Below are 10,646 nucleotides of genomic sequence, written 5' to 3'. Positions count from 1 at the left end.
GTTTCCCGACTAAAGATGACGTCGCATAACTATCTTGCTTCCTTTGGAATGAGACTCGTGAGCCAGAGACTTCCGATCTTAGCAGCTTCTTTTTCTAATCCTCATTTATCCATAGAATATTAAGGATTTGGCTAGACTGGTCCGAACTCACTTTTCCAGGGTAAGGGCAGCCATGGCGCACAGCGGCTTCAGGCCCCAGGGTGGTCGTCTTCTCGCGAGATAGGCTTGGAAGGGAGGGTGTCGAGAACGAGGAGAGGGAGGAGTCGAGGCCACCTCCGCCTCCTCCTGTTGGAGGGGGGCCGAGGGAGGGGACTGTTGCTGATAACTGGATGTTCTGGGTAGTCTGAGGAGGAGAGTATGAAGCGAGCTCCGGCCCGGGTGCGGCCGGGCTTCGGGGGCGAAGGCGCTGCCGCCGCCGCCGCCGCCGCCATCTAACTGGCTGCGCCTGCGAGGCCCAGCGCGCGGATGGTGCCGGTGCGGCTCGGGTGTTGATTCGCGTGTTCCCTCCCCCTTCTCCCCTCCCCCACGCGGTGGTCTCCCCTTCTCCCCCGGCCCGGCAGAGCCATGTCTCGGGGTGGCTCCTGCCCACACCTGTTGTGGGACGTGAGGAAAAGGTCCCTCGGGCTGGAGGACCCGTCCCGGCTGCGGAGCCGCTACCTGGGTGAGCGGGGGCCCCGGGGCGGAGGCGCTGAGGTCGCCGCCCAGAGGTGGGGGAGGGGGCCGCGCCGAGGGGGCTGTTGATGGTGGGACAGCGCCCGGAGAGGGGCGCCCAGGAGACTCTGGGGTGCTGGGTAGACCTCGGCCGACGGACCCCGCCCCCGTGTCCTCCCACGGCCAAAACCCTGTTTGCCTGCTGCCTGCCTGCCAGCCGCCGCCCTTGATGGGGTTTCCTCGGGGGGCCGGACCGGGGGCGGTCGGTACTGGCCAGGAAAGGTTTTGGGGTCGCTTTTGGAGTGGGACTCAGGCAGAGACTTGTCGATCCTCCCGGAGCTGCCGCGTTTGGAGCAAAAGTTGGCGCTTTCGCTCTTCGACGCTCTCCCCGCTCAGGCGAAGGACCTAAGTTTGTGTTGACTGCCCCTCCTCTTAAGTCGCCCAAGGGTTTAGGCGGCGGCGGCGACGCGTTGACCACCCTCGGGGACTTCATGCTCCCAACAGACTCGGTGTAAACTGTTCTGCGGCTCCGAGCCAGAGCCTCGGAGTGATAGCTGAGCTCTCCCCACCCCCGCGCGCTCTCCCAGTTGGACTCTGCTGTTCAGTCGTTTTGACCGCTTTAAGGAGGTGTAGGGTTTCACGTTCCCATTCCTACCCCTGTGAAACGCACTTGGCATTTACTGTTTCTTAGTTAAGCTTTCTAAAAACAACCTTCGGTACTTGAGGGAACAGTATTCCACTTTTTTCGTTTTGGATAAAGTGGATTTGTGAGGATTCTGGGTCACGCCTGAGCCAGTATCTTAAAGTGGATAGATTTCCTAAGGATTTTTGTTTGTTTCTTTGTCTTTTCATTACTCTTTATTCTTTTTTTTTTTTCAACTTTGAAGATAAGACGTCATAAGTTTTTTTTTTCTTTCCAGTTTTGTCACTTTTTGCTAAATATTTGTTAATGTCATTTGGTTTTGACTTAAAATCAATAAAAATGAAGTCTGGTTACACCTACCAGTTCTGGTGTGTGAATTATTTGAGAGAAATTAGCATTTTTTCCCCTTTACTCTTGTTTTTTGGTGTCTCAGTGACATTCTCCTTGTAAAAAAATAATGAAGCAAAAATCCTTGTGATTCCTCCCATTCAATTTCACGTACACACCCTTAGAGAGGTAACAGTGTTAACCTGTTTACGAAATATTCCTCCAGAACTTTTTCTTTGAATTCTTATTATCACATATGCACACATAGAAATGCTGTAGGGCTGTGTATGTGTGTGATCTATGTATATGGTATCATATTGTAAACATCGTTTTGGCAACGTGCTTTTTTTTGCCTTATATCTTGGAGATCTTTCTTTGGCAGTAAAAATAGATCTAGTCAGTCTTTTAAACTATTGCATAGTGTTAAACAGTAAAAAGGTATCATAATCGACTCAACCTCTCCCCCCCTCCTTTTTTTCCTGGTGGTTTGCTGTTACTGACAGCATTACAGTGAACATCCTTGTCTGTGTTTTTTGTGCATTGTTCTAGGATAGGTACCTAGAGTGATGATTAATCAGTTAAAAATTAAATTTCAATAGACAGTGTTCTTTTAAACCGTTAACCTAAAAAGATGAGGAGTATTTCTTTGAATATTTACTTGATGAGAAAGAAATTAATTTTAGCTTAATAAAGCAAACTATAATACTGTGTTCTGCATGAATGAATTTTTATTTGGTCTTTTATCTCAATCAGTTGGAGCATTTAAATAAGTAGTACTTATATGTAGGGTTATATATGAATGTTTCCTTCTGGTTCAGTTAATTTAGCTGTATCTATGATAGGGTCGAAGTATAATAAAACCAAACATTTTCTTTTTCCCTTCCTCTTCTAACTCCCTAATGGAAGTGAAGTTTGTGTGTTGAGTAGAGGGAATTAAAGAGTAAAGTCCATTGTCTTTAGCAGAAAGCCAAAATTATGTTTAAATATATTTCAAATAAATGTATATTCATACAGGGAATTCCTTATCTTAAATAATATTTTAAATGTGCTAATAATATATACTTTATAATTAGCACATTCTTGGAACAACTTCCTTTAAAAGTGGTGTTGTAAGTATTTGAAAATAGCTTGTGAAATAATTTCTTGGTCTTAGGAGACCTTCTTTACACCTTTCGTTTATCCAACTGTGCCATACTTCAGTGGTAATCTTGGCTTAACATTCAGGAAACAGCAAAATCCATATTAGCAGTGCCTGAATTAATGAGATTTTAAAAAATGGTATTTTGAAGTACTCTTATAAACCTTTTAGAAAAGTGCAAAAGTTTTAATAGGTAAGTAGATTCCTTTTTTTGGAGACTGCAAAATTTAAACATTTTGATTGTTTACAGTATTTTTCTAATCTATTTCCATTATTTGTATTTCTAATGAGGAATTACTTTTAAATAATAGTAAAATTGGGTTAGAAGGAATTGACATTTTTCTTCTAACATGTGCATTTCAAATTATGTAACCATGGCATCTCTTTCCAAGAGTAGTCAAGCTTTACAGGTGATTTTATTTAAATTGGGTTATCTCTTTTCTCCCATCAAGGAAAATTACAGTTCACAAAACATCCTTTTATGTTGTTGGAATGAAGATAAGTAATTTGTTATATGTTATTTAGAAGAAAAATATGTGTATGTTTACTTTTAGCCCCCAAATTCACAAAATTCACCTGAACCAATAGGGTTGTTTTATCTAGCATGGATTCAGCGGCTAGGCCAGGGATTGTAATCTTCATGAGCCTGATCTAAATTTCATTGGAGGATTTGTTTTTTTAAAGAGTAGTTGTCACAAAGTCCAGAGTCAGAGACACCTGTAGGTTTAAATGTTTCAGAGTTCCTCAAGATACTGTACACTAGCTATGGAGTAGTGCTTTTGAAATTCAGTCATTGTTATAATAATTTATTAACCACGCATATTTCATTACAGTTTTATGGAGATAAACATTTCTTATAAGAGAAAATACCATTTCTGTACATTTCTTCTTTCTATTCCTATCTGTCCCATTTTAGACTGACTTACCTACAATTTGAATTTACACTTTCTAACCTTTCTAAGTTAAAAGACAGTTAAAACAACAAAAAAAGCAATTTAAGGGAAATTTTCAAGGGGATTGTTTGCTATAATGTATAATATGTTTAATATAAAGTGTTTAAATTATGATTAGGCAGTGTCTTGGCTTGGGATGCTATAACAAAATGGGTGGCTTATAAACAACAAATTTATTTTTCAGCTTTGGGGGCTGGGAGGCTGAGATAAGAGTGCTTATGTGGTGAGGTTCTGAGTCTGGTGAGAGCCTGCTTCCTGGTTCATAGTCATCTTTTTTCACTGTAACCTCACATGCAGAAGGGTTAAGCTAATTCTCTGGGGTCTCTTTTATAAGGGCACTAATCCGAGCCTAATCACCTCCCAAAGATTCCACCTCCTAATACTATTACCTTGGGAGTTAGGGTTTCAATAGGAATCTGTTGGGGGAGGGGGCGGAAACAGGAACTTTCAGGCTATACCACTAAGCCAGTGACAACTTTATAGTGGAGATTGAAATCTCTTTTTGTAAGGGGATTAGGAAGTCTATGTTCTTTGAATATGTTTAGAGTCTCAGTATCTATTGAAATGGATAATTTTGCATTTAGATTAGTCTTTAGCATATCCTGAACATTCAGACTTATGAAATTCTTCATAAGGTGTTGCCAAGATGTATTTTATGAGGGTCGGTAAATTTTGACTTTTGCCTCCTTTTTAGCTACTAGGGAAAAGTTAGTGAAATATTTGTGTTTTGTTTCTTTAGTCTTAAAATCTCAATGAAAGCTGAAAAATGTCTGATTTTAATAGTGAATAATGACAGTCAAATATGACAAATATATGTAATAGAACATGTGGACAATTCCTGAAGATAAGACCACCAAAGTCATATTATCAATTGTAACAACTGCAGACAATTGAACAGCTCTACTGTGGATTTATTTCATTCCTTCCTGGTATAGGATGAAAGTGCTTAAAAGAGGAGCTTCTGGTAGCATAGGACTTATATTACAGGTCAGTGTTTTTCAAGTGTTTTGACCATGAGCCACAGTAAAAATACATTTACATGAATGGCAACTTGTGGTACACACACAAAACTAAAAGATTCCCCAAATGGTATTTAGCGTTACTAGGGGTGGTGCATTCTATTTTCTGTTCCATATCATGTTGTTAAAAATGTTGGTGTTGACCCAGTAGAATATCCACTGAGTGTTGACTTGAGGTTTGCAAAGCAGTTTTAGATGGTGGGGTGGGTTCCCCAAGTACTTGCAGAAGATTAAAAACTTTTGTGTGTGTGTGTGTGTGATATTGTGATGGCTAAGAAAGAAGATGTAAATAATGAAACTTTTGGTTTATACTTTGGGAAAAATAACGAGGATAGGACTTTAAAATTCTCATTTCATGATTACATGTGTAATACCTACAATGGGATTGCTGAGTTGTATGGTAAGTCTGTTTAACTTCATAAGAAACTGCCAGACTTTTCCAAAGTCATTATACCATACTGCGTTCTGATCAGCAGTTTCAGAGTTCCAGTTGTTTCACATTCTCATCAGCACTTGGCATTATGAGTCTTCCTAATTTTAGCCTTTCTAGTAGACATATAGGTATAATGATATCATTATTATTTTTTTGCATTCAGTTTAATCCTCATTATTAGTGATGTTGAGTATATTTTCATGGCTTATTTGCCATCCATATAATTTGGTTAAATGTTCAGATTTACCTTAATACTGAGAGGATTTTTTATATATTCTTGATAGAAGTCTTTAATCAGATAGGTATTTTGCAAATATTTTCTTCCAGTTTGTGTCTTGTCTTTTCCTTAACAATGTCTTATAGTTCATGCTTCTTGTGTCCTATTTAAGAATCTTTACCTAATTCAAGGTCATAGAGATTTATACTTCGCTTTTTTTGTAGAAGTTTTCTATTTTTAACTCTTACATTTAGGCCTGTGAAAAGTTGTGAATTAAATGTAATAAATGCTGTGAGGTAAGGGTCAAGTTTCATTTCTTTTCATATGAATGTAGTTGATCCAGCATCATTTGTGAAAAGTCTGTCCTTTCCCCTTTGTTTAAAATCAGTTATATGTGATAAGTTTCTACCAAGTTCTGATAATCTCTGTGGGTCTTTATGCCAGTACTTCAGGTCTTTATAGTGAATATTGAAATCAACTAGTGTGATATTTTGAACTTGGTTCTTTTTTTTTTTTTTTCCCAAAATTATTTTGGCTATTCTAGGTCATTTTCATTTTTTAAATTCCAAAATTAGCTTGTCAGTTTCTACCAAAAAACCTGTGGCTTTGCTTGGTATGGTGTTGAATCTATACATTGTTTCAGGGAAAACTGTAGTCTTTACAGTATTGAATCTGCCAATTCATGTTGGTGGCTTTTCTCTTCATTTTTTTTTTTTTTTGATACTCTTTCATTTCTCTCAGCAGTGTTTTATATTTTTCTGTGTACAAATATAAATATTTTGTTATTTTCCCCATATATTTAATATGTTAAAAAATAAAATTCTATTAAGTTTTAAATATTATTTTAGATAGTATTATTTTATGTTTATAAGTAATATCAAATTGTTCATTATGTGTATGTACAAATACAGTTGTTTTTAATTGGCCTTACATCCTGCAACATTTACTCAGTCTACTCATTAGTTCTTATAAGCATTTCTTTTTTGCAGATTTTTTGGGATTTTATGTAGATGACTGTATCACTGCATATTAAGACACTGTTATTTTTTATTTTTTTACCCATGTGATTTTTTCCTCCATTTTCCATTTTCTTGCTTAATGGCACTGGTCAGGATTCCAGTAGAATCTTGAAAAAAAGGAGTAAGAGTGAACATTGTTGCCTCATTCCTGATCCTGGAAAACATTCAGCCTTTTACTGTTAAATGTGTTGTTGATTGTAGGTTTTTATAAATAGCCTTTGAAGAAATCCCTTTCTGTTCTTAAATTGCTGAGAGTGTTTATCATGACTAGCTTTTAAATTTTGTCAAGGTTTTTTTTCTGCATCTGTTGAGTTGACTGATTTCTCTTTCATTGATTATATGATATATTAACATATAGATTGATTTTTAGATGTTGATTCAATTCCTGTGCTAAATTATACTTTATATATTGCTGGCTTCACTTTTTTTTAAGAATTTTGTATTTTTGTTCATTAAGGATATTAGCCTATAGTTTTCTTGTTATATTTTTGCCTGTTTTTGGTATCAGGATAATGCTGGCCTCATAAATGAGTTGGATATGTTCTTCTCTTTTTCTGAAGAGTTTATGTAGAATTGAAATGATCTTTTCCTTGAATGTTTGATAGGTTTCATCATTAAAGCCATATGAACTTCAGGTTTTCTTTGTAGGAAGATTTTGTTTTGTTTGGTACCTTACCTTTTAATTTGAGATATGGGTATATGACTAACTGTTCACTTGTTGACAGATAATTGTATTATTTACAGTTTTTGACTGTTAAGTCTAGAATTGTTATGAACATCCATATACAGGTTTTTGTATGAACATAAATTTTCATCTCTGGAATAAATGTCCAAGAATTGTAGTTACTGTGATGTATGATAAGCACATTGTTTACTTTTGTAAGAAGCTGCCGTACTTTTTTGTAGTATGGCTGAACCGTTTTATGTTCCCATCACCCATGTGTGAGTAATCCAGTTTCTCTGCATCATCACCACTACTTGGTGTCACCACTGTTTTTTATTTTAGTATTTCTAGAAAGTATATAGTAATGATTCATGGTTTAAAATTATTAATTTTCCTAATGGCTAATGTTGAGCATCTTTTTATGGGTGTTTTTTTTAACTGTTTTATATTTTTCCTTTTTTAAATGTAATTGAAGTATTTTAAATTGAAGTATCAATTTTTAATTGATGTATTTACTGGACCTACAACACTGTGTTAGTTTCAGGTGTTCAACACAGTGATTTGATATTTCTATACATTACAAAATAATCATCACAATAAGTCTGTTACTGTCTGTCACCGTACAAGGTTATTATTGTCTCTGTCCCATGCTGTATATTTCATTGATGTGATTCACTTATTTTGTAATTGGAAGTCTCCCTATGCCATCTCTGTTTTATCCATTCATCTGTTGATGGACAGTTAGATTGCTTCCATTTCTTAACTACTGTAAAGAATGCTGCAATGAACATAGAGGTGCATGTATCATTTTGAATTAGTGGTTTTATTTTCTTTGGGAAAATACTCAGAAGTAGAACTGCTGGTTAGTATGATAGATTTCTTTTTAGTTTTTTGAGGAATCTCCATACTGTTTTCCACAGTGGCTGCCCCAATTTGCATTACCACCACATCCTCACCGACACTTAAAAAAAACTTTCTTTTTATGTTTATTTATTTTTTAAAGTTTTTTTGGTTGTGGGAGGTAATTAGGTTTATTTACTTATTTATTTTTAGAGGAGGTATTGGGGATTGAACCTAGGACCTCATGCACGCTAAGCGTGCACTCTATCACTTGGTCTATACCCTTCCCTCCTTACCCACACTTTTTATTTGTTGTCTTTTTTTATAATAGCTATTCTGACAGGTGTGAAGTAATATCTCATTTGATTTGTATTACCCTGATGTTTAGTAACATTGAGCATCTCTTCATGTATGTGTGGGCCATCTGTTTGTCTTCCTTGGAAAAGTGTCTATTCAAGTCTTTTGCCTGGTTTTTAATCATATTTTTTTTATGTGGAGTTACATGAGTTCTTTGTATATTTTGGATATTAACCTCTTATCAGGTATATTGTTGGCAAAAATCTCCCATTCAGTTGGTAGCCTTTTCCTCTTCTTGATAGTTTCCTTTGCTTTGCAAAAGCTTTCTAGTTTGATATAGTCCCATTCGTTTATTTTTGCTTTTGTTTTCCTTGTTGAGGAGACATACCCCCCCCAGAATTACTAAGACTGATGTCTAAGAGCATACTGCCTATGTTTTCTTCTAGAAGTTTTATGGTTTCAGGTCTTACATCTAAGTCTATAATTCATTTTGAGTTTTTGTGTATGGTGTGAGAAACTTTGTTCAGTTTGATACTTTTGCATGTAGCTGTTTATTTTCCCAGCACCACTTATTGCAGAGGCTATTTTTTCCTCAGAGGCTATTCTTGCCTGCTTTGTAATAGATTAACTGACCATATACCTGTTGGTTCATTTCTGTGTTTTCTATTTTGTTCTACAGATCTGTGGGTCTGTTTTTATGCTGGTAAAAAAACTTACTGTTTGATTACTTTCACTATGTAGTATAGTTTGAAATTGGTGCATGTGATACCTCCAGCTTTGTTCTTACTAAGGCTTGTTTTGGTTATTTGGGTATTTTGTGTTTCCATATAGATTTTAGAGTTATTCTAGTTCTGTGAAAAATGCCATTGGTATTTTGATAGGGATTGCATTGAATCTGTAGGTTGCCTTGAGTAGTATGGTCATTTTAATAATATTAATTCATCCAATCCATGAATACAATATATCTTTCCAATTGTGTCATCTACAGTTCTTTTTATCAATGTTTTATAGTTTTCCGAGTCTCTTGCCTCCTTGGTTAGATTTATTCCTAAGTATTTTATTCTTTTTGATACAATTGTAAATAAGATAGTTTTCTTAATTTCTCTTTCTGGTAGTTCATTGTTAGTGTATAGAAACAACAGATTTCTATATATTAATTTTTTATCCTGTAACTTTACAGAATTCATTTATTCTGATAGTTTTTGGTGGTATCTTTAGGATTTTCTATATATAGTATGTCACCTACAAACAGTGACGATTTGACTTCTCCTTTCCAATTTAGTTTCCTTTTATTTCTTTTTCTTGTCTGATTGCTATGGCTGGGACTTCCAATATTATGTCAAATAAAAGTGTTGAGGGTGGGCGTCCTTGTCTTTTTCCTGATCTTAGGGGGGAAATGCTTTTAGCATCTCACTGTTGAGTATGGTGTTAGCTGTGGGCCTGTCAATAAAGTGGTCCTTTATTATGTTGAAATATGTTCCTTTATACCCAGTTTGTTGAGTTTTTATCATAAATGGATATTTTGTCAAAAGCTTTTTATGCATCTATGGAGATGATCATATGATTTTTAGTCTTCAGTGTGTTAATGTGGTGTATCACACTGATTGAATTGCAGATACTGAACCATCCTTGCATCCCTGGGATAAATCCTGTTTGATCATGGTATATGAAACTTACACTGTATTGTTGAATTTGGCTTGATAATATTTTGTTGAGGATTTTTACTTGTGTGTTCATCAGTGATATTGGCCTGAAATTTTCTCTTGTGGTGTCTTTGTCTGGTTTTGGTATCAGAGTGATGCTGGCTTCATAACATGAGTTTAGAAGTCCTTCCATTCTCTTCATTTTTTTCGAATCATTTGAAAAGGATAGGTATTAGGTCTTCTGTAAATGGTAGAATTTATCTGTGAAGCTGTCTGGTCCTAGACTTTTGTTTGTTCTTAGATTTTTGGTTACTGACTCATTTCCTCTACTGATAATTGGTCTGTTAATGGTTTCTGTTTCTTCCTGATTCAGTCTTGGGAGATTGGACATTTCTAGAAATTTGTCTGTTTCTTTAAGGTTGTCCATTTTATTGGCATGTAATTGTTTATAGTAATCTCTTATGATTCTTTATATTTCTCCTTTTTCATTTCTGATTTTATTGATTTGAGTTCTTTTTCTTGATGTGTGCAGCTACAAGTTTATCAAATTTATTTTAGTCTTTTCAAAGAACCAGCTCTTAGTTTTATTGATCTGTTCTATTTTTTAGCCTTATTTCATTTATTTTGCTCTTATCTTTATTATTATTATTTTTTGTGTGTGTGGGTGGGTCTTGTTTGTTCTTATTCTTGTGGCTTTAGATGTAAGGTTAGGTTGATTAAAATTTTTCTTGTTTCCTAAGCTAGACTTGTATCATTATACTTCCCTCTTAAAACTGCTTTTATTGAGTTCTTCAGATTTTGG

The 10,646-nt window shown here is 36.1% G+C and overlaps 1 protein-coding gene across 7 annotated transcripts in view; it reads left to right on the top strand.

The window, feature by feature from the left end:
• Positions 1 to 332: 332 nt before the first annotated feature.
• The window catches only part of DCAF6 (DDB1 and CUL4 associated factor 6), a 117,931-nt gene continuing 107,617 nt past the window's right edge, over positions 333 to 10,646 (top strand). For 2 of the 7 annotated variants that reach the window (XM_032463789.1, XM_032463788.1), the window contains exon 1: positions 344 to 661. In XM_032463789.1, the coding sequence (XP_032319680.1) occupies positions 565 to 661 (97 nt within the window). In that variant the 5' untranslated portion in view covers positions 344 to 564. Of the gene's footprint in view, positions 662 to 10,646 lie in introns of all 7 variants that reach the window. The other 5 variants (XM_032463793.1, XM_032463791.1, XM_032463792.1 and 2 more) reach the window with 4 other exon arrangements.

Source organism: Camelus ferus, chromosome 21 (genome assembly GCF_009834535.1).
Source record: "Camelus ferus isolate YT-003-E chromosome 21, BCGSAC_Cfer_1.0, whole genome shotgun sequence".
Lineage (NCBI taxonomy): Eukaryota > Metazoa > Chordata > Mammalia > Artiodactyla > Camelidae > Camelus > Camelus ferus.
This window is presented reverse-complemented; position numbering and strand designations above follow the sequence as displayed.